This window comes from Pecten maximus, chromosome 11 (assembly GCF_902652985.1).
Source record: "Pecten maximus chromosome 11, xPecMax1.1, whole genome shotgun sequence".
NCBI classification, from domain to species: Eukaryota; Metazoa; Mollusca; class Bivalvia; order Pectinida; family Pectinidae; genus Pecten; species Pecten maximus.
This window is the reverse complement of record NC_047025.1, coordinates 9,804,257-9,827,503: the sequence shown is the minus strand read 5'-3', so window position 1 is coordinate 9,827,503 and position 23,247 is coordinate 9,804,257. Positions and strand designations below refer to the sequence as shown.

Sequence of the window (23,247 nt, the reverse complement as noted above, 5' to 3'; positions counted from 1 at the left end):
CTGAACTAAAATTTGTAAATCTTTAATCTAATCCTCCTTGTTTTTTTTAATTCTTGCTTACTAATTATATTAGAAACATGCTCATCATCAAACATAATTAAAGAGTTCAGCTGTACTTAGATTTTCTGTAAGTCTTCATAAGACCTGTTTTAAAGTATTCTCAAATTTCATTGTTGAAATTGGATCCATGCTTGATATTTGAGCAGTACATGTTATTTTTTTAACACACATTCACATATTTATATATATCTGAATAGAAATCAATATTTTGGAAGTTGGATGTGTTTTTTGTGTCTACTTTACAAATACATGCTTCCATAATAGAGAAAAAAAAAGTCCTGAGTTTTGTTAAAAAATCATGCATGCTTCAATGTTATTTGATTAGATTGTTCACAGAGCTAGCAAAATGAACTAATTAGCCTCATTGATATCCCGACACAACTCACAATCCACTGTACGTTTTCCTAAACTCACAATCCACTGTACGTTTTCCTCAACACACAATCCACCGTACATTTACCTCAACTCACAATCCACTGTACGTTTTCCTCAACACACAATCCACCGTACATTTACCTCAACTCACAATCCACTGTACGTTTTCCTCAACACACAATCCACCGTACATTTACCTCAACTCACAATCCACTGTACATTTCCCTCAACTCACAATCCACTGTACATTTTCCTCATTTTCTCTACCCAAATGCCTCTAGAAAACCTGTGACACCATTGTAACCCAATTTAAATGTAGAAAAAATTAACATTGCATGTTAAGTCACTTTGGCATGTCAATGTGTCAAATAATACATATAATACTTAAAGAGAAAAAGATTTGCCCTTATAAGGGAAGAGAAAAAGATTTGACCTTATAAGGGAAGAGAAAAAGATTTGACCTTATAAGGGTAGATATCTTTTTTGACATTATGTGTTGTTTACCTCAACATCAAATGATTTGATCTTGGTGTAAAATAATTTATTTTACATTAAATCATAAAGTCCAATCTTTTAACCTTAAGTGTAGAAAAATATGATCACATAATGGCAAACGCACCTTTACTTTAGGGTTAAACCTTTTGCTGTTATGTACATATTGGCTTTTTTTTTTACCTTAAGGGAAAATAAATTGTACATATTGGCAAATTTTTTTTATGTCCCATCAGGTCAAAAACCTTTTGCCATTATGTAAAGTTTTTCATACCTAATGTTAAAAAATGGTAGCAAATGGTAACCACCTTTGCTTATTTCAATTCATTGGTAATACTTGCTTATTGTCCTACAATAATTGAAAATAAGCCTACCACCTACTTCGACAATTAGTGTTGGCCCCCAGAGCTTATTACAGGGTAATTATATAATTTGATGTTGAATATTTCAACCAAAAGATTTGTATTTTCAATCGGTACATATTGATTATATAAAGTATAATTAGGCATACTTACTTGTGAAATCAAATCTCTATGGCATTCGTTTTAAAATATTTTTGATTAGAAAATTATTATTAAAAATATTGTTAAAAATTTGTGATACAAAATGAAATACAGTGCAACTTCCGAAAACCGAACCTTCTAAAAACCGAACACCTCTGAATACCGAACGAATTGTCATTGTACGGAATTGGTCCTTCTTTATTATAGTATTAAAAAACTTCCAAATACCGATCCCTCTGAATTCCGAACACCGGACTGATTTTGTGTCCGGTTCCTGTTAAAATATACCAAAAATTACTTCTGAAAACTGGCCTTACCTGGGCGATTATGACACGAGGTCAGGCCAGTCAACCGTGAAACAACAACTGTGACGGGTATTGTGTGAAGCCTTATTGTCTCGGGACCTACGTAGGTGATTTGTACAGGTATCCAATATATACCCCAAGGGGGCATTATGACGGAAGGCCTAGTGTATAATCAACACGACAATTATGAAACAATGCCACACTTCATTGAAGCGCGTCGGTTCGTTTATCTTCTCAATGCAAGTAGAGCTAGAAGCCTGAGTTTAGACAACAGCGATGTCGGAAATACGACCAGTATCATCTGATCAATTGTAATTGATATTGAAACAAAACATCTTCACACCCTTTAATATTATTTGATGTGTAAAATATTCTGTATCGGACTATTGGCCCCATCCACATGACGAGGCTTCACCGGATGTAACAAAATGTAGGCCGATCGTAAAGTGTAGTTGTACATGTGAAAATACTGTTTAAAACTATTGTTATAGTCATTTGCCTTTCTTATATATTCTGCAATATAAACATTGATTAACTTTCATAATATGCATATTATTCAGACAATCCAAATTGTCTAAGTATGTACGTGCCGTTTTGGAATCGGGTGCATTCTAATAAAACATCGTCCAACCAATTATATCCGGAATTTGACCGGTCATTTTTCGATCAACTTCTCCAAACCGAACCCTCTATAAACCGAACAAATAGTCATGTCCCATGCATGTTCGGTTTATAGAGGTTCCACTGTATAATTGCAAAAAAAAAAATCAAGGGTTTGTGATTAAAATATTAGATGTGTGTATTACATGTAGTAATATATATATTTTCTGTGTGTTTGTTATAACGTGTATTAGCTTTTTTGTTTGTAGCACATGTTATAATCATGCTTGCACCTGCTTATTTTGTAGATTTTGTTTGAGGTAGGTTTATTATGCAGTGTAGTTTTCTCTCTTATGTTTATTTTGTTCTTTAACATGTCCTTGTTGTACTTGTGTAACTTAGAAATGTGTAGCAGTTGGCTTTGATGTAGTTTTCCTAATTTATGGTAGCATTCAATACTTGTCTGTATGTATATCATTATGTTATTTTTAAAAAACCCCCTTGTGTTACTTTAAATACAGCTTAAGTGGACCTCAGCATGTTATACTAATGACAAAATCCTGATTTTATAGAAATAAAATATCATTTTATAGAAATAAATCTCAAAGAAGGTTGACAAATTTATTTCCTATAAAAGTGTTACACATATAGAGCATGAAATACATATCAAAATTTTGAGATTTGAATGTTTAAAATAAAAACAACAGCAACAACTTTCTCCTGCATGTATTTTGAAAAAAAAATATGGACAAGGGAAGTAACTCTCGAGAAAAAAGCCTTTGCAGTACCTCTTTAGGGAGAATACAAACACAGAAGAAAAACACCATTAAATCTTAAAAGTTGTTCTAAAGTGAAGCTCTGAAGAGTTTATTACTGTGACAGTTACATTATATCCATGTACAACTTCGAATTATATGCTTCATTTATAACTGGAAATTACCTGTATAACAATGAAAGCAAGCCTTCTTTAATCCTTGAAGTTTTAAATATATCTCAGATGTACATTACGAAGTTATCATCTTATTATTAAACTGTCTTCTGCATGATCATGCATGTTGTTAGGAAACAACTGTAAGCAGAAGTTATTTAATTTCTCTACATACCTAAAATGTTTTTTTAAATTACAATCACTTCTAAAGTCTTTTTAGGGTCGATAATTTAAGATTAAAACCAAATTCACAGATTTGGCCGCTTATTCCTGAAAACTTTTTTTATAATTCACCAAATTCTTTTCCCAAAATGAGACAAAAAGGCCCCCATTCCAACCTATAAACCAAATAAATATTTGCTTTCTCCCCTGAACCTTTTCTGTCAGTCATCCAGACCTCATATCTGGTTAAGATACATACCCCCTAATACTGTATATTTTTTTCTGTAAAATCGATATCACGATGCAAAATAGCAGGGGTATTATAAGAGCAAAATATGCCCTGAATCAGCTAGTATTTGTCATAATTAGCTCCCAAGAGGCTAAAAAGTTGAAAGTAAAGAGAAGCACTAATTAGAACGATAAAAGGGAGAGACAAGCCTGAAGTGGTAGTAAAACTGTTTGAATGCAGATAGAAAATTATGTCAAAATCGTTAATATATGGAATATTTTTGGTGTTAATGTTATTTACGATTGCTTTCAACCCTATCTGTGATGAAGTTGTTGAACAATTGTAAATTATCTTTAGCTGACTGCGACCACAGCTTATGGATAGGAGATTGAGGAGTGCAATTATCAGAAACAACAAAGAATACTGACATGATAACCAAACCAAACCATAAATCAAATTTAAAATTGATTAAACGGAGGCAAAATATAAACAAAAACAACGATTTGCATGGCGACTCCTGAAAAAGTACAGGGAGACTAAGACCAGGTGTTCCGGGAGAGTAAGCGTCTTCTGCTTCAGACAGAGACCTTATTGGATCAGGACTGTTAATTATGACAAACACGGCACTGAAGCTATATAGGATTGCACAGAATATAAACATTTAAGTTTTGTGTTCGAATTATTCATTATAGCTTTTTGAAACATAGAATTCAAACAGACTTTGTTGTTTTAAGGAATTCCATTCATACTAAGCAGAAACACCAAATTTAATCTGAAAATAAACCAATTCGTAAAATACCAAGTGCATGATGGATGCTTTGCGTTTTACAGGGAAAAACTACAGTACCAGTAGGCTAGTCTATAGCTGTTGAATCCAGATTTTCCTGCAGACATTTGACCTGATCGACCCACCAAATACATTCTGCTGTTTTAGTCCAGTTGTCGCCAATAAACTTCTTCTCCAGACTTCCGGTGATGACTGGGTTTTTAAATTGGCTCTATTAATATTTTAAGTCTGTGCCATGTAGCTAAATGAAAAGTTAAAGGTTTTGCCATGAAAACTATTGATTTTGTACTTGTTTGATTGAAATCTACACATTGAATTCAGTGCTTCATTTTAACATTTTGCTACAACAATTCTCAAACTGATAAAACAATAGCAGAAAGATTAAAGAAAGAATAAATGCTCCATAAAAGTTTGGTTTCGGTTAGAAGGAAAAAAAATTGTACCATTGGAAGAGATTAAAAGGAATTGTATATTGTTCAAGTAGGTTAGATACAAAAATATGTGGACATTTAATGACAGACGTATATATTACCTGGAGTATTCTTCTAATCTGTTCTTCGATTGATTAACTTTGCAGTCATGATCACTCAAACATAGATGGTTCCCATGGGGATGAAGATTGGCAAGAAGAATGCTGTGTATGCGTATTATAGCCCCCCACCCCCCACCCCCTTCCTGCCCCCCGAGACATTTTATGGTTATATAAACTGTGACTGACACTTTATTTAGCACAGCGACAATTGACAACAGAATGTAATCAAAAGAGACTTGGGGCCATGTCTGCAAAATATCTTTTCAAAAGTCAACCAGTTTCTGAGTTCAATCAATTTTAAAGAAAAAGGCATTAATATAACAAGATTGATATTACATGCTGCGTACACAAAGCCATTGGAGAGCGAATATAACAAGGTTTTATGGTCATTTTTACAAGGAGAAGCATTCATTAATGGCAGCTTACCAACCATTCATCAAGTTATGAAATACTGATGAGAATTCATTTTTTGGGGGGGGGGGGGGGGGGGGGGGGGGGGGGGGGAATACTGGGATACTTTCTATCATTTTTGTGCTTTAAAAGTCAATCTACAGGGGCAGTTACTAAAATACAAACTCTGTCTTCAGAAATCCTGTTCTAAGTTTGCCAATAGATATAAGTTGTAGCTGGTTTTCTTATGGCTTTCCTCCTTTGATAGTTGTTTATTTTGATTGCTTGCTGTCATACAGGATTTAAGATAGCCACACACTGGACTGAATGTAAAATACCTTGTAATGATATTGTATATATAATGAAATTACATTTTGGTTTTCTCTGAACCAACAGAACTGATAACAACGTAGAAACACATCAGTTTTACCACATTTATTGTCCGACATCACCATGCAGAATCGATCTGGAACACTAGAAGCTGCCCGGCTCTGTCCATAAAATCTATAAGCTGTTTCAGCCCTGCCTCTAGCCCAAATGGTGTAGAGATTCTAATAAGTTTTTAAAAGGAAATTACTCTTCTGTATAGAAATATACCAGACAATTAGACGGATATCCTTACCAGAATTATATGCAGTTATGCCAATATCCCAACACCACCAAACACCCTCCACCCAACCCCCACCCCAACCCTACGTTGCCTACCCAAATACCCCACTCACCCAACCCCAGCCCAATACCCACACCCCACCCCAATACCCATACCCTCGCCTCACTACCATATAATGGCCATTTTTCTCAAAATTTGATTCAATTTAAATGCTTTTTTTTTTTTTTTTTTTAAATCTGTGGGGTCTCCATGTAGTAGCTGGTGGCTACATTGGATAATCAGGATATATGCCTGTGTTTGTATAGAAATAAATACATTTAAGAACCATCCATGCTGGTAAGAAAGATTACAGACAACAAAATAAGACTCCATATTATTCAGAAAATATACATTTCATAAGTGAAGTTTAATATATATCCTTAGTCCAACACTGAACAGCTGAAAACCAATGTACCATGCTACCATTTATAGTGACATTAATATGTTAAAAAATGTTCCACTCAGCTATTTTCAAACATCAGAGACTGAGTTTAAATTTGAAAAGAAAAATCAGGAAAATTCCAAGAAAAAGTTTGAAAATGAACAAAATAAAATGGAAAAATGACAAGTGTTGACATATTTTTGGCATGTGATGAGTTCTACAAAAACAAATGAAACATCTTCATTGTTGATGATGTCTTTTAAAATTTGAAATACTGAAATGTCAAATCTAACTGCTACACATGTTAATCAATCAGTCTTAAATTTCTTGTTTTATTGTATTTTATGATTTGATTTTTTGTTGTTATTAATGCTTTGTGTGCATTTTCTTTCTTTCTATTTCATATTGAACAACCAACTCTTTCAACTCTTTTTGGGTGTGGTTTTGGTGACACCGACCAATAGTTGGACAGTATGCTGTCATTTATGGTAATGACCATTAATGAATATTCATAATTGTATGAATAATATATAATGTAGATGCTAGCTCATTTACATATTGCCTGTTGTTCTGATGTCTTGTACAAATGTATTGAAGCTATAAACATTACACATTTTAGGGCAATATTTGAAAATTTGAAAACAAGAAAAAATGCCAGGCTATGTAGATTACATCTTTGGCCTATTAAATTTGCTAATTAACATAAGATTAATTAATTAATGATTTAATTGATAAATTGAATGTATGAAGATTATCAATTCAAATATATAATGAACTCTTTGATCATCATATGTGCAGTCTTAACTGTTCAATGAACATTTCCAAATGATAAGTTGTATTCTTGTAGAAGTGAAGAATTCTTTCACATTCAATATATGCAAATAAGGTTTAAGTTTAAAGTTGATATATTTATAGGTGATTAAGTACAAGATAAAGAACATTCACTAACAGAATTTAATTAATTAACCTGGCATCGTTACTAACCTGGAAGTGTAACTAACGAACCTATCATCATGTCAGTTTTAGTTTTGATAGCTGCCAGATGAAGTTTAGTTATTTTCAACAAATGGTTCAAGAAAATTTCATTAGAACATTGTTTATAACCTTCCAGTTTGCTTCCCATTGTAGAATTGACAAGCATGAAAGTATTTATTTCTCAGATATTCGAATTATACTAGTTTTGTTATATTAATCCGAAGGGAAAAAACAAAAACTTGGCTATATGATTGATGAGTAATATAATATGCCCATGCAATCTTCTCCCATAAATTGACCATCTGCACATTATGACCTAATACTTCAAAATTTACTCCGTGAATTATTGCTAAAATGAAAGACTATCTAGAAGCCAGCTTTACTAAAGAAAAATGTAGAAAATGTAAGAATAAATGTAAGAAGGCTGATTTTCAAGGTTTTTTTTAGCTGATTTCCAGTTTTTCAGGAAAATGTTAATGCATGAATGTAAATTTATTTTCTTTGTTAAATATCTAAAATGACTTATATAAATCTTGACTGACAAATGCAAAATTTAGCAGAAGATAATAAACTTTGGTAAAAATTCTGAAGAAGAATTAAAAAAAAAATGTGTGAACCCTGAAATACTTTATCATGAAATGAGGTAATTGTACAAGTTAGAGTGAAGGTTTACAGACGACATCAGTCCTGCCAGTGTTTCATTGATGCGTTGATATCTCATTTCCATCAGATGTTATTATGTTTACATTGTCGGTAAAGAGCATGTTATGTATTTTACTTGTTTAATACGTGACTGCTTCCTCAAACCGACACATCCATTCTGTATATCAATAATGCATGTGATGTCTATAGAGCACGGTACTGCATCACACCTTTGGAGATGTTCAGGGATAAAAACATGATGCTGAAACCATTTGTAGGAAAATAGCTACTTCAGTCAGTCACATTTGCATGTTCTGCGTTTGTGCACATTTTTTTTTATCGTTAGTGCATGGAGATTTGAAAAAAAAAATCACTTGTGTTGTGTGTGTGCAGTCCTTGCATTGTTGATAAATACCATTAATGTTTTCATGTTACTATTTATAGTAATTAATTTTGGACAGTTTGAAATGAAATATTGATGGTAAAAAGTCCATGTACAGTATACAGAACTTTTGTTTATTAAAAATAGGCTAATGATAGGCTTAATGTAGATCAATAGACTCAAAATGCTCTTGAAAAGAGGCTGTACTTCTTTACAAATTTACAGCTATTATAAATCCAATAATTTAAGAAAAAGAAATGATGAATTCCATAATGCATGTTCTTGGTGTAAGTTGTAGAATCAGGAATATATTTTATGCCGTTATCATTTTCTAAATTATATTTGATTGTTATTAAACCTAAAACAGTTATTATAATAAATAATCAATGTATTCCAGTTAGATTGTATCTACCCAGTAGATCATCGAGATGCCTGCTGATGCTTGAAACCTTTCTAGTTTACAAGCGATAGTTGAAGTATAATCAGCTACGGTAATTTTGAGCTGGGGGTCCCCTTGTAGTAGATGGTGGCTACCTCACAGAACAACATAGTATGGCTTGTCACATTTTAAAATGTTTTGCTGAAGGACACATCCACATACAAACAGCACAAGATGATCTGTGATCTCTTTCTGAGAAGCAAAAAAGCCTATAGAAAGAATCAGACCAAACACCTTGGATCTTCACTTTAGGTTAAATGCCATTGTCCAATGTTCTACTGACTGAGCTCTGTTGACATCTATCAGTTACATGTAATGCATGTGCATGTTTGATTTATTATGCAATTCATATGCATGGGGAATGATGTTTTAATATTTAAGAGTGAATATTGTACATAATATTATATTGAAATACTTTGACAACAAAAAAAGGTTATTTTATCTGATAAAAAAAAATTGAAGTGTGTTTTATAGACTTGACAAAGCCTATGAATACAGCTTGAAAATTAGTGTGCTTAGACGATAAGCTGCAGAAGTGAACAGTATTTCATTTTCAGAAGAGACACGGTTTCCGATAAGATTTTGGATAACACTGAGAGGGATCACGATAAAAAGGTTAAATTTGGTAACACATTATGGTGATCTGAGATGGAAAGACAAGTAAAGTAGATCATTCTTAGCCAGGCACCTGTTATAGATATAGGGTTGAAAAACTTCAGGGGGAAAATAATGTATTTTCTAATGTAAATTGTATGTGATCATTTTCTTTTGGCAAACAGAGTGTCAGTAATAGTTTATTAATGCTGTTATGTATACAAACCTCTGATGAAGTATTAGGTTAGGAAAAATATAGTTGTATTATATAGTGAAAACATGATGATGATATAGTGGATGGAAATTTAGGTGAAACTTACTTCGTAGGAAATACAAAATTCAATCGAAATGTACATTTGAAAAGTTGTTCACTAATGCTTTTGACTTTGATATGTCTTTCATTGTAATCAAGCGTCAATGTGTTCAGTTCCTGACAAACAAAATAATTATTTTTGTTGTTTCAGATGTTTATAATGGTACCCTTAGTTAATTATAGGCTGAATGATTACATTGCAGATGCAGAATGTAATTGAAAGTGTATCAAATGATGTATTAAGTTGGGACTTTATAACACTTATTGATGTGATGTGTTAACCTGATTGTGTCAGTCTATCTAGCTGTACATCTGGGTAGCAGCATATGCTTGAGGAAGTAATGCTGTGATAGACTGGCGTCCTTCCAGAAGGTAGTGCAGATGTCATAGAAACAATGTTATGTTTCGGCTAGACAGACCACAGTGAGCAGAATATATAGAATTTTATTTGTATTTTCAGAAATCTGAAACTTTTATCTAAATGATTTCTCTGTGCCAATATGGTCTGATTTGTCATTCTTTAAATTACATGTACATGCTGAACTGTCAGGTGCATGTGTATTAATGTTACACATTTTGTGGAAGTGGCTATCTTTCTGGGTTTTTATCTACTCCCACCCTCTTAAAATTTTTAGAAATAAAAAAAAACAAAACATCAAAATAATTACCTACATTTCCAAAATCCTTTGATCTATTTCACTAAGATATAAGTCAATTGAAGGATTTCTTGAAATAATAATCTTTGTTGTACATTTAGATAAGTTTAAGAATTTCTTTTAAAATAAGCATCCAAGTGTATAATGGTTGGTTATTATGACACATGAACTTAAGTAACGTATAGATTCAACAGGTGCAAGAAGGTTTGGGTGGCCCGCATCCTGATACATATGGGTTAGTCAAATAGCAATGAAGGTCCTTTGTTGTCGGAGATGAAGAATCGTTCTGGGTTAAAAAGATATACACCTTAGTCTTTAAATCAGAAAACAAATAGCATTACCATTTAATCATTTCTTCTTGTAAACACCACTTAATCTGAGAAAATAAATTCCATATGGTTTCGGAACTTTTTATCTCCAAGTTTTATATTTAGGTGTATTTATAAAAAGAAAATCTGTTCCAGTTACAGAGTATGAAATTGTATCTGGGAAGGAAATGAATGTTGTATGTAATTCAGTCAAACCTATGTAAGTCGATCATTTACATCAAATCAAGGTAATTGCATGGCGTACCAATTGCAAGTACTGTGAAGTCGGAGTGGAACATTGACTAGACAAAAGTTTAGAGAGATACATCCATTGTTGTTATACCTAGTACAGTGTATTAATATATAACTCTTCTGCTGTTTAAGAGAAAAAAGAATTTACGTAAGATTATAGCATTTCGGCTGAGATGATTTCAACCAGTTTTGGTACTGTCAGTGCCCCTTGGGACTGTTTTTGCGGAGAATGTTGCCTATAGCTACTACCCTGGGTATATGAATGTAGGGAGGACTTATGTCTAAGTTCTATGATGGGCAACATTTCTGTGAGCCCTTCTTAGGGGGCATATTTATAAATAACTGAGGCTGATGGGAATTTCACTTAAGAGTATGAAATGTCATTTGATTGAGACCCCCCCCCAAGTACAGGCCAGATATTTTTGGTTACATTTTTGGTCCTGTGTTGTAAGGCTTTTTAGCTAACCATCATCAAATTACCCTTTCTCCATGGTCCGTTTTCCATCCATACGTAAAACAATGATTGTTATCACTATTTCTCATTAAGTTTCAGATGAATCTTTCTCAAATTTCATTCGTAGAGGCTTATAGGAGAGCCAGTTGGCCAACATGTGGCCCATTTTGAATTTTTGACATTTGAAGTTTTTTTTTTTATCGCTATTTCTCAGAAAGTGATTCATGGATCTGTCTTGAATCTCATAATTTAAGTAGATTTGGCTTAGTTGTTAGTTGAAGCTGTTATCATAATTTCTAAGATGGATCTTTCTCGGTGTGTAGCTTTCTTTGTCTTCAAATGATTAAAAAGAGAAAAATCTAACAGAGATCCAATAAAGGTCATTCAATGGTAGGCGCCAAGATCCCTTTGGGATCCATTATTGGAACTTGGCAATCTGTGTTAAATTCTGAAACTTACATGTATTCCAATTTAGTTTTTGATTTGTAAAAGCCTAAAAGGACTAGATTTTCACATTTTCATCTTGTCCGAATAATTATTACAAAAATTGATCCCGTTCTTATTAAGTTTCATGTTGCTGACCAGTTCTGATAGAGAAATGCTTAGCTAATAAAGCCAATTTGTTGGTTGTCAGATAGTTTTTCCGAGCTGGAGAATTGTACACAGGATACATCGGAGTTGACAGGATTGATGTGATGATTTGATTGATCGTGTGTTAAGAGTTTTTGTGACTCTGTCTACGATCATCAGCGGGGACGGAAGGATATCTAATATGCTGTAGGCTGTTGATGGGTTCTTGTTATCATTGATTACTGATATAAACATCACATTGTTTGATCAGAGACTGCCCTAACGAGGGAAGATACCGAGAAAACAAAGGGCAGGGCCATGTCTGATGGGGTCAAACAAATTCTTCTCATCTCCCTGGAATGATTTATGAAAGTCGGGTTAACCAAACATTGATGGGGGATTGCATAAATGTTTTGCTAATTATAGGTTTATGTAGTGTGGGATTAATATAATGTAAAGGACTTATGAGTTCGGAGATATGTATATTTTAAGGAGGAACACACCAGAATTTTGAATGATATAAATTTCAAAGAGAAAAACTTAAGATTTGAGGGATACATATAGATGTATTTTAAGGAGGAGAACATCAATTGAGATATATTTATATAAGAACGTGGATGTGGCAGTGATATTTCTGGCTAGGCAATTAGGTGCTGGAGGTCATGAGTTCGAGGCCCAGTCAGGGCATAAGTCATAAATCTGTCTTCCTTCTGTCATTGGTGTTGCTATGTGATATATCTAATTATATTTTACGGAGAAATGCACTATAATCGTGGAAAAACGTATATCTTAAGGAGTTAAGCACCATAATTTTGTCTAGGAGGTAATGATATTTTGATCTAGGAAGAGAAGCACCATAATTTTGTCTAGGAGGTAATGATATTTTGATCTAGGAAGAGACCTTGGGAAGTCTCGTTAATGTTTGTTGTCAATTAAAGAGTGTTACATCACAAGATAAAACAATTGTTATCTACAGTATTGCCTGTTCCTTTTTGTTATGATTAATAAGATAAATTTAACAATGTAATTCCAGGACTGGAAATAAGGACATGGTAATCGATGAAGATTGAATAATTAAGCGGGAAAATAATGACATACCGAAGTACAAATATAAGTAAATTTTAAATGATGTGAAAAAAAATCAAAATTACCTCCCTTTAAACACTGCTCATATCCTCGTTAACATATATATCAAAATGACCTCCCTTTAAACTTTTGTCTAATCCATTATAACCTAAATCAGAACTACCCATTTGGTGTAAAGCTCTTTAATAGGAAAATTATTCCTTTGGGGTAATCCACTTTAACCTGATTCAAAATTACCTCCCTTTAGAAATAGGTCCTAATGTTCTTAACATATATCAGCATTATTTCCCTTTAAACTTTGGTCTAATCCACTTTAATCTAAATCAAAATTATCCCTTTGGTGTAATCTTCTTTAACCTAAATCAAAATTACCTCCCTTTAACTCTTTCCGTACTCACGACGACTACAGACGTCACAAAAATGTGCTCTTGTATCCTTCATGACGACTACACACGTCACAATTAACATGCCTTCCATCCTTTGTGACGACTCAAATCGTCGTAAAACATCGCGAAAGATGTTGATATTACTTGCTGGTTTAGCATAGTCATACGAAGGAATTGACACGGAAATGATGTTTTTAAGAAATAAAAAGCAATGTAAATATTGTATTGATGGTATATTTTACGTACCAGAAGCATAATTCATTCGTTAAGATTGTCTATTTCAAAGAATTCCGCCGGTTCATGCCGAGCTGTTTACATAGCTACAAAATGGCGGCCTCAAATTTACTTTCGTTTTCTGCGAGATTGTTGAGGTGTTAAACACAATAAAACAATTAAAAACGATAATATATATATAATTGAGTAACGTTTATCATCAAAATAAGTAAGAAATACGTAAAATATTTTTACAAACCGAAAAAACGATGTTTTGGCTGCGTGATTTCTTGCACATGTGTGACACATGTGCCGATTAACATGTCATTTCCCGCGATTCTGCCTGGTGATTTCGCCGTATTTTAAAGGAAAAATTGGGTAAAAGAGTTTCCGTACTCAGTACTTGTTCCATATGATAAACTTCATATAATATTAAGCATTATACAACAGTAAAAGATCAGTAAAAGATCGTTTTATCGACGTCTGATGTGATAGCCATATGCTCCAATACACAAAGGACCTACCCAGCATTCACTTCCGGTAGCGACCGCGAAATTTGAATGAGTACGTAAAGAGTTAAACATTTGTCTCATCCGCTTTAATCTAAATCAAAATTACCCTTTTGGTGTAATCCTCTTTAATCTGAAATAGAATAACCCTTTTGGTGTAATCCTTTTTAAGCTAAATCAAAATTACCCTTTTGGTGTAATCCTCTTTAATCTGAAATAGAATTACCCTTTTGGTGTAATCCTTTTTAAGCTAAATCAAAATTACCCTTTTGGTGTAATCCTCTTTAATCTGAAATAGAATTACCCTTTTGGTGTAATCCTTTTTAATCTAAATCAAAATTACCCTTTTGGTGTAATCCTCTTTAATCTGAAATATAATTACCCCTTTGGTGTAATCCTCTTTAATCTGAAATAGAATTACCCTTTTGGTGTAATCCTCTTTAAGCTAAATCAAAATTACCCCTTTGGTGTATGCCTCTTTAACCTTCATCCAAATTACCCCCCTTTAAACTTCAGCTCTACCCACTTTAACATATTACCAGTTATAGCTGTCTCGTGTAAGCATTTGGTGCCAACTTCACAGACAGATTGTATGAGGAAGATGTTTTAGAGACTTATAAAGATTGTTACATAACAGAGTAAATAAGCCTGTTGTAAAGCTATATTGATTTACATCTTTCTGAAGCCATTAAGATGCCCAGAATATTCCATCAAATTCTGTCAGATTATACACATATTGTGTCTACTCCAAGACCTTGAATTGTCTCGGCAGAAATAAAATTAATGGCATATGGGAGACTGATACTCTTGGAATCTCAGAGAGTCTGACACATTTCCATCATTAACTTCTGTGACATATGTTGGTTTGTATAATCATACTATATACAGACTGTATTTGTCATTGCAGTTACTTAAAAGAAAAGTTCTCCACTTTTCTAATGATTTTATATTGTCCATGAGAAATAATTAATAATGCCATTTCTCTTTTAAATGGGTTCTACCTGTCTTCAAAGGGAATGCAATATCAGCTTTTTATAAAGAAATTAAGTAATTAAGTTGGGTTTGTACAAACATATTATACATTTATTGTGATTGGTTGAGGTGGAGTATTTATTAACCTGAAGATTGTGATATTCAAGTTACTGATTGCAATTGGAGGTGAATATCTTGTAATCTAAAGGATTAATAAATAACCAGATTATTTAAAGACAACCTTTTCATTATATGACCAATGGAGTTTACTCCTACCACCTGAGTTGCGAGTTTGAAGCCCAGGTGGGACAGTTGCCTCACGGGTACTGACCGTATTATAACTGAGGCTGGTGGTTTTTTCCCTGGGTACTCGCGTTTCGTCCACCTCCAAAACTAAGAACGTCCTTAAATGACCCTGGCTGTTAATTATATAATTTGACATTAAACAAAATAAACCAAAATCGCCAAAATTAAAAACTATATTCAGAAACATTTTATTTCTTTAATCAGAGAGGCGAATTATAAAACAAAATATTTGTCTAAACTGTATCTTCCTTTTGTTTGTCTACTGAACTAGGACTTTGTGTTGTGTGTCAGTCTTGGATGACATGTGATTTTAGTGGTATGATGTTGAAATGTTCAATATGATGGTTTGCCACGTAGTGGATGTTATACACAACTAAACCTATAATGACCAATTGCAAGGTTCAGTTATTGGATCATACATGAAAAATATAATGAACCAGTGCTTGTTTTTCCCCAGTCAGTCGGTTTCCTAGTTCCCATATAAAGATGGGGCACCCTGCATATTTCTATCTTGTCTATAAAGAGTGAATAATATAAGTTTTAATTAATTCAAAAGCATGAAATTAAATTAAATTCATAGTTAATACTTCTGGAACATCCAAAAGGTTTACACAATGACAGCTGTAATACAATATATCCTTCAGCCTTTATCAAAAAGAACTTTAATCCTGTCTAAATGTTGTTTGAGTATTTTCCAGCAATCCTTTCCCTCATGTCTATGTGACTCCCTAAGGATGGGCTACAGGGCAGGATGTGGGTTGGGCGAGGTGTTGGGGGTCAACAACTGTTATCCCTAAATATTGATTACTTCAACTCAATGATAACACAGTACACATTAGGTGTAGTTGTCAAACTGTTTAGCAAATTTGGGTCAGGAAATTGCTGAAAACTGGATATCTATGTTGGCTCATATTTGATCCCATGGTAATTAAGTCCATATGGAAATGTGCCATGTGTTGTTCCATATATTTTCCTCAGATAGAAAAATCTGTCTGAATCTTTCCTATACACCTAATCAAAAAATATTTTGATGTTCAAATATTGGTTTCTGTTAATTTGATGATTTTATATAAAATGTGTAATTATATGAAATGGGGCAAACTCGGTTTGTTTATAATGCATTACAGATATTTTCTGGGTAGAAGATGTTGATGTGCTATCTTTCCAATAATAGATAATTACAGAGAATTATTAGACTTCTATTTAATAGCATTTTGAATAACACGAAATGTCATATTTACAGAGATACAATTTGTTGTTTGTGATGTAACAAATTGTTTGTCTTGGGGTAACTACTGTAGAAACATCAAGCACCATTAGGGCCATAATCATTTTGCATCATTCCCATTTTAAAAGTCAATATTGTTTCACAAAAGTATTTGGTATCTGGGATTGGTGAACTTAAGCTATATATATAGTACTTAAGATACTACACAAGCTCAAGGAAGTAGGTCGCTCTGACCTAGGAAGTAGGTCATAATGACCTACATTTAGATTTTTTACCTACATTTAAGAAAGATTTTGTCCAGGATCTATTTTTAGGTCATCTGAACCAATTGGTCAAAATGACCTACATTCGGCATCTTGTTTTGTCTGTTGCCTTGCGCTGTGCATAAACTTTTACTTTCAAATCACTACTCCTTCTTAAACTCAAATTTGGTCTGAAACATCATTGGGGAGGGCATTCATAATTTATATGAGGCTAGTCTGACCCCTGTGGACAGAGTGGTGGGGCATCAAAAGGGGAACATATCTGAAATTTTCCTTTAAAAAACTACTCCTCCTTAAGGCCTTGATGGATTGCAACCAAGTATAGTCTGAAACATCATTGGAAGGAAGGCAGTCATAATTTATTTAAATGAAACTAGTTGGTCAGACCCCTGGGGACAGATGCTACGAAGTACTACTCCTCCTTAATGCCTTAATGGAATACAACCAAATTTGATCTGAAACATTACTGGCTATGGACAGACAATTTATGAAAATGTGGCTGGTTTGATCCCTAATGGGATAGAGGGGCATGTCCCTGCTGTAAGTCTTTATGAGACAAGCCTTTAGCCCCATTGGCCTCTTGTCTACACTACTAGTCACTAGAACTTCTTACTACGGTCATGGGTTAATTCACCTATGTTAGGCAATGTGTCCTGAACCAAAGTAGGTCACCCTGACCTACATTTTGACTTTTGACCTACATCAAAGAAAAAGTTTGTCTGGGCTTTGTTTTCTACATTACTTAATTGTCACTCGAACTTCATACTTGGGTCATGGGTTAACCTAGGTGAGGTGAGGTGATGTGTTGTGTAACAAAAGTAGGTCATTGTGACCTACATTTTGTCTTTTTACCTACATCAAAGAAAAAGGTTGTCTGGGCTCTGTTTTCTACATTACTTAATTGTCACTCAAACTTCATACTTGGGTCATGGGTTAACCGAGGTGAGGTGATGTGTTGTGTAACAAAAGTAGGTCATTATGACCTACATTTTGACTTTTGACCTACATGAAAGAAAACGTTTGTCCAGGCTCTATCTTCTACACTACTTGTCACTGGAACTTAATACTTGGGTTATGGGTTTACCTAGGTGAGGTGAGGTGATGTGTTGTGTAACAAAAGTAAGTCATTGTGACCTACATTTTGGCTTTTGATCTACATTCAAGAAAAAAGTTTGTCTGGAGTGTGTCTTCTACAAGGAAAATATTGTTTGGGTCCCATCTCGAGCACTATGGGAATTTCTTTCTTTGGTCATAGGCTCATTTTACCTCGAGCATGATGTACATGTACTGTAAAGAAACCTCATGAAATTATAGAAAAAATTTCATTAATTTCTAAACTGAATATACCATTATACCCAGATAATGCTAACATGGGTGCCATCGGGTGGACTTTAAATTTGCCATGTTAAATCAAAATTTTCTTCTATACCTACGCATTTATATAATGCCTCAAAATAATCCATATCATCAAAACTCAATCTGCCAATGGGGTGAAGGGTGGAGGAATTTTAATCATGTAGAAAAAAATTGACGGGTGATCGTATCAAAGAATGAAATTTACTTTATAATGTTTGAGTAATGACATACTTGTATATGCATGAAATTATAAAAATCTTTGTGTATCATTTTGCTTGCCTTAGGAACATGAGTTCCTAAATTACGTTAAACAGTCATTTAAACAAATATACATGTATATGTGAAACTTGATCACTATATACATTTGTAATGGTGCTTTAAAAAGCTTTGTAAAGTAGATCATTTTGTACAAAATGTATCAAAATGGAGTTAAGAATTAAATTTCTTACAAAAATTTGTTAGAGCACATACCCTATACAATCCTATTCTGAGTCAGAGGGTATATATTGATCCCCCTGGACTTATCGCAGGGTAAACATGGTATAAATGCACAGTAAGAAATATAGGATTTGTGAGTCTGGTAGATTTTGCTTTTCATTGAAGTGGTGAATTCATACAAACAACTGGATTGAATAATTTGCACATTCAGTTTAGTTTTCTTTTGATTTCTTTTAAACTCTTGTAAAAAGATGTTTGTTAAAAATTTATGTCTGCATTGAATAATGTATAGAATCCAATAGGCCAGTTTCTGAATTTACATATTATGTACTTGTACATGGGTCCAATAAGATGATATAAATCAGAGAATGTTGGAAAATTTCTAAATCATGTATAGTTCTGTTCAGACAGGTTTCACTATGGAATGGAAATTTAAATATACACTTATTACCTACAGCTGCAAAACAAGCTATTATACAATATTGTATATATCTTGAAAATATCGGTTGGTATATACTGTAAATGTATGTTTTAGTGGTAATCTTACAGAGTGATTTCAGGCTGGAAACATTGTGCTAAGTAATGCTGGCTCTATAATTATACACGTTTTATACTATTTCTACAGAAGATAATGTACATGGTTGAGGCCAATTATCATTTTGCTGTTAGCTTAACTTTGATGATACACTAAAATTTCAGTACACTAAAATTAGTATGGTTGCAGTAATTAATGTAAAGGACTCCAATAGCTTGTCATTGATTCACTCAAGTTACTACTCAGGAATAGCTTGAGTGTCTCAGGGGATCAAATTATTCAAATATATTTCTCAGGAAAATCTTGAGTGTCTAAGGAAGAGACAAATTTACTCAAATAATACTCAGAGAAAAACTTGAGTGTCTCAGGATGAGGATCGATGAGTCAAAATTTACTGTAATGTTATTCTGGAGTAATTAGAGTTACCAGGTACTCAGGAAAATAGGTCATCAGTGCTCAGATCTCCTCAGGAGGAGGTAGAATTGAGTTAATCAGTTACTCAGAAATATTCTTGAGCAGCTAAGTCATATCTCTGGAGCAACTCATGAGCAACTGGAATTATTCGGAGTATAAACAGCAGCTGGAGTCCCTTTGGGTAACTCAGGAGCAGGTGGAGTTATGAAGAGTTATTCAGGCAAAAGTTTTTGGAATAACTCCTAAGGAGCTGGATAAACTTTCAAGTTATTGGGAACTGTAGTAATTAAGGAGGTTGGGGAGTCAATTGAAGTGACTCAGGAGAAGCTGGAGTCACTTTGACTAACTCAGGAGTAAGTTGGATTACTTTGAGTTGCTCATGATCAGGAGAAACCGGAGTTACTTTGAGCAGCTTTGGAGCAGCTGGAGTCATTCGTAGTAACTATATATATATATATATATATATATATATGTAGTAACTCAGGTGTATTTTTGGAGTAAGTGGAATTACTCAGGAGAAGCTGGAGTCACTTGATGTAACTTATGAGCAGATAGAGTTACTTGGAGCAACCCAGGAAAAGCTATAAGTTACTGGAGTTTCTTATGAGGATCCGGAAATACTTGAATAGTGCTGAAGGGTATATCACTCATGGTTAGGGTAATTGTGTTGATAGAAATCTATTAGCATAGTGTGAAGGTGAAAGAAGAAAAGTGGGTTGGATTAATATTTTGTGTAAATAGATACCTGTATAGAGACTCGATGGGTGGTGTGTGTGTACTTCCCTATAGAGGCACCCTTTAACAGGAAGCAGTCACTGTTTTCATTACATCAGTGTGTTGTTCCTGTTGTCAGTTTCACGGAAAATTACTAGAAAACTGGTCTGAATTTCATAGGTTATTTTTTTCGGAGTTGGGACTGATGACTTGATAGAGTATATAGTGGATAGTGGAGAGATAAAATCACTTATCTATGTATCTGAGATATAAATAGTCCAAAGATTGGGCGACTGGTATGATAGGGGAAGAGTTCGGCTATAGACTCAGCTATAAGGTGTAGTTGGGAAGCTCTCTACTGTACTGTCTGCAGGCAGCCGCTTACACAGGCTGTGGGACTAACCAGAAGATAGCCGAAACCAAGAGAGATCACAAAAACATGTGTCTATGTGCCACTTTCTTCTTGATCTCTTCAATTTTACACAACATTATAAGTTAAGACATGCAGTGTTACAAGGCTTAAGTGTCTGATCTTGTGAACGGAATATAATACTTCAGGAATCGTGTGTAATATTTTGTGTGTGGAAACGGCTCAGTGTCGATTGTTGGATTTTTTTTTTTAAATATAAAAGTTGTTGGATTGAAAAACAGGTTTTGTATTAAAAATTTGTTTATTTAGAACCTTCATATCTATTAATATTGTGAAATTTTCCAGTGCTTGAATCATTCCCGGATTTTTTTAGGAGGCGCTAACATTGATTGTGTGTGAATTTTATTGAAGGGTATGGTGCGTCTGAATTTCAAGTTGTGAGAATATTGAATAGAAATTTTATTTTTACAATAGTTCAACATTATATTGACACCTCTGTGTCCTGGGAATTAATTGTTCGCAAAGTTATTGTGAAAATCAAATTGGCTGTTGTTTAATCTGCAATAATTCTGAAAATTCAATTGTAAAATCAAAAGTTATTGTGTGAATTTCTCACAGTGTGAAGTAAGAAAAATTCAAAGGATTTGAAACCCATTAGGAATTTTAAAGACAGGAAAACTGACTGTGATTAAAAATCAAGGGAATTTAAAAACCTGTTGAGGATTAAGCGCAGGAAACTGACTGTGATATAAAATTGAGGAAAATATTTAAAATCCGTTGATAAAGGAAATCAACTGTGTTTAATTTAACATCTATGTGATAACATATATATGTGGTCATGGTAAATTTAAAGAGTGGGGCACCTGTCCAATACAAGGAAGTACCAACACATGCGACCGATGAAGGTGCAAGCAGTGGCGATGAGAACCCTGCATCAAGCAATTTGACTGATGCTGTCACGGACCCTTTAACACAAAATGGAGACGCGGAAGCGCCGTCATCCCCAGTCGATGAAAATTCAGAGTCGGCCAGTCCGAAATCGGGAAGTCCATCTGATAATAAAGCAGCGGGCAGTAGTCGATTTTTCGTCTCACCTGCGATTGTGATTTGTGATGAGACTGGGAATAATATCAGTAGTGCGGAACCCCTAGTGGAGGATATCAACAGTGACGGTGAGGTGTTTCTTCATAGTGTAAAAATATGTTATCATTACGGCATATATAGATATCAGTATTGATTCTTTAATTATATATAACCAAATCTTACAAACACATTCCCATTTCTTCTGTTTTATCTAGCAATAGTGCCAATAATTGACACATTTTTCATTTTCTGAGAATATAGCTTGATGTCATGTATACAGGATATGAGGTGAAATCAGTATTATTGTATGTGTGCTGTTTTGCTTTCATAGAACAGAAATAGAACATGGTGGAGATCGAGTGCCCTTGTTATATAAATACACGTATATATTGGGTTTTACCTACCAGTATTTGTATAGATATAGTACGAGGGGCTCAGGTTAACATGACTTCCAGTGTACACTGCAATTTGTGTATGTGTTTTATATAATATCTATGTATATTGGAATATAACATATATCGCCACCTGACCCCTTTGGAATGATGCCTTCAAATAAGTCCCCTTTCTGAACTATAGGCCTCTTTTTTTATAGGGGGAAGGGTTTTTAGGGGGATCTGAACCTATTATACTGAGAGATATAGTGTACTGAAGTCTTCATCATGTATGGAAGCTGAGATATGTCTTAATTTCCAACCAAGATGTGTTTTTTAAAGTGATGTGTGAGTTTTGTAATGTATACAATGAAACCTGTCCATAAAGGTCACCTCTGTATAACAGACCTGTCCATAAAGGTCAACTCTGTATAACAGACCTGTCCATAGAGGTCAACTCTATGTAACACACCTGTCCATAAAGGCAACCTCTGTATAATACACCTGTCCATAAAAGTCACCTATATATAACAACCTGTCCATAAAGGTCCATTATGTAACAAGTTATAACCTGTCCATAAAGGTCACCTCTATATCACATACACCTGTCAGTAAAGGTCACCTCTGTATCACATACACCTGCCCATAAAGGTCACCTCTATATCACATACACCTGTCAGTAAAGGTCACCTCTATATCACATACACCTGTCCATAAAGGCCACCTCTATATCACATACACTTGTCCATAAAGGTCACCTCTATATCACATACACCTGTCCATAAAGGCCACCTTTATATCACATACACCGGTCAGTAAAGGTCACCTCTATATCACATACACCTGTCGGTAAAGGTCACCTCTATATCACATACACCTGTCAGTAAAGGTCACCTCTATATCACATACACTTGTCCATAAAGGTCACCTCTATATCACATCACCTGCCCATAAAGGTCACCTCTATATCACATACACCTGTCAGTAAAGGTCACCTCTATATCACATCACCTGTCAGTAAAGG

The 23,247-nt window shown here is 34.1% G+C and overlaps 1 protein-coding gene across 2 annotated transcripts in view; it reads left to right on the top strand.

Annotated features, from left to right (window-relative positions):
• Positions 1-23,247, top strand: part of LOC117338190 (solute carrier family 12 member 6-like) — a 114,189-nt gene that overhangs the window by 11,003 nt on the left and 79,939 nt on the right. The window contains exon 2 of one of the 2 annotated variants that reach the window (XM_033899446.1): positions 6,859-6,882. In XM_033899446.1, coding sequence (XP_033755337.1) covers positions 6,859-6,882 — 24 coding nt within the window. Of the gene's footprint in view, positions 1-6,858; positions 6,883-20,560; positions 21,942-23,247 lie in introns of those variants that run through there. The other variant, XM_033899445.1, reaches the window with a different exon arrangement.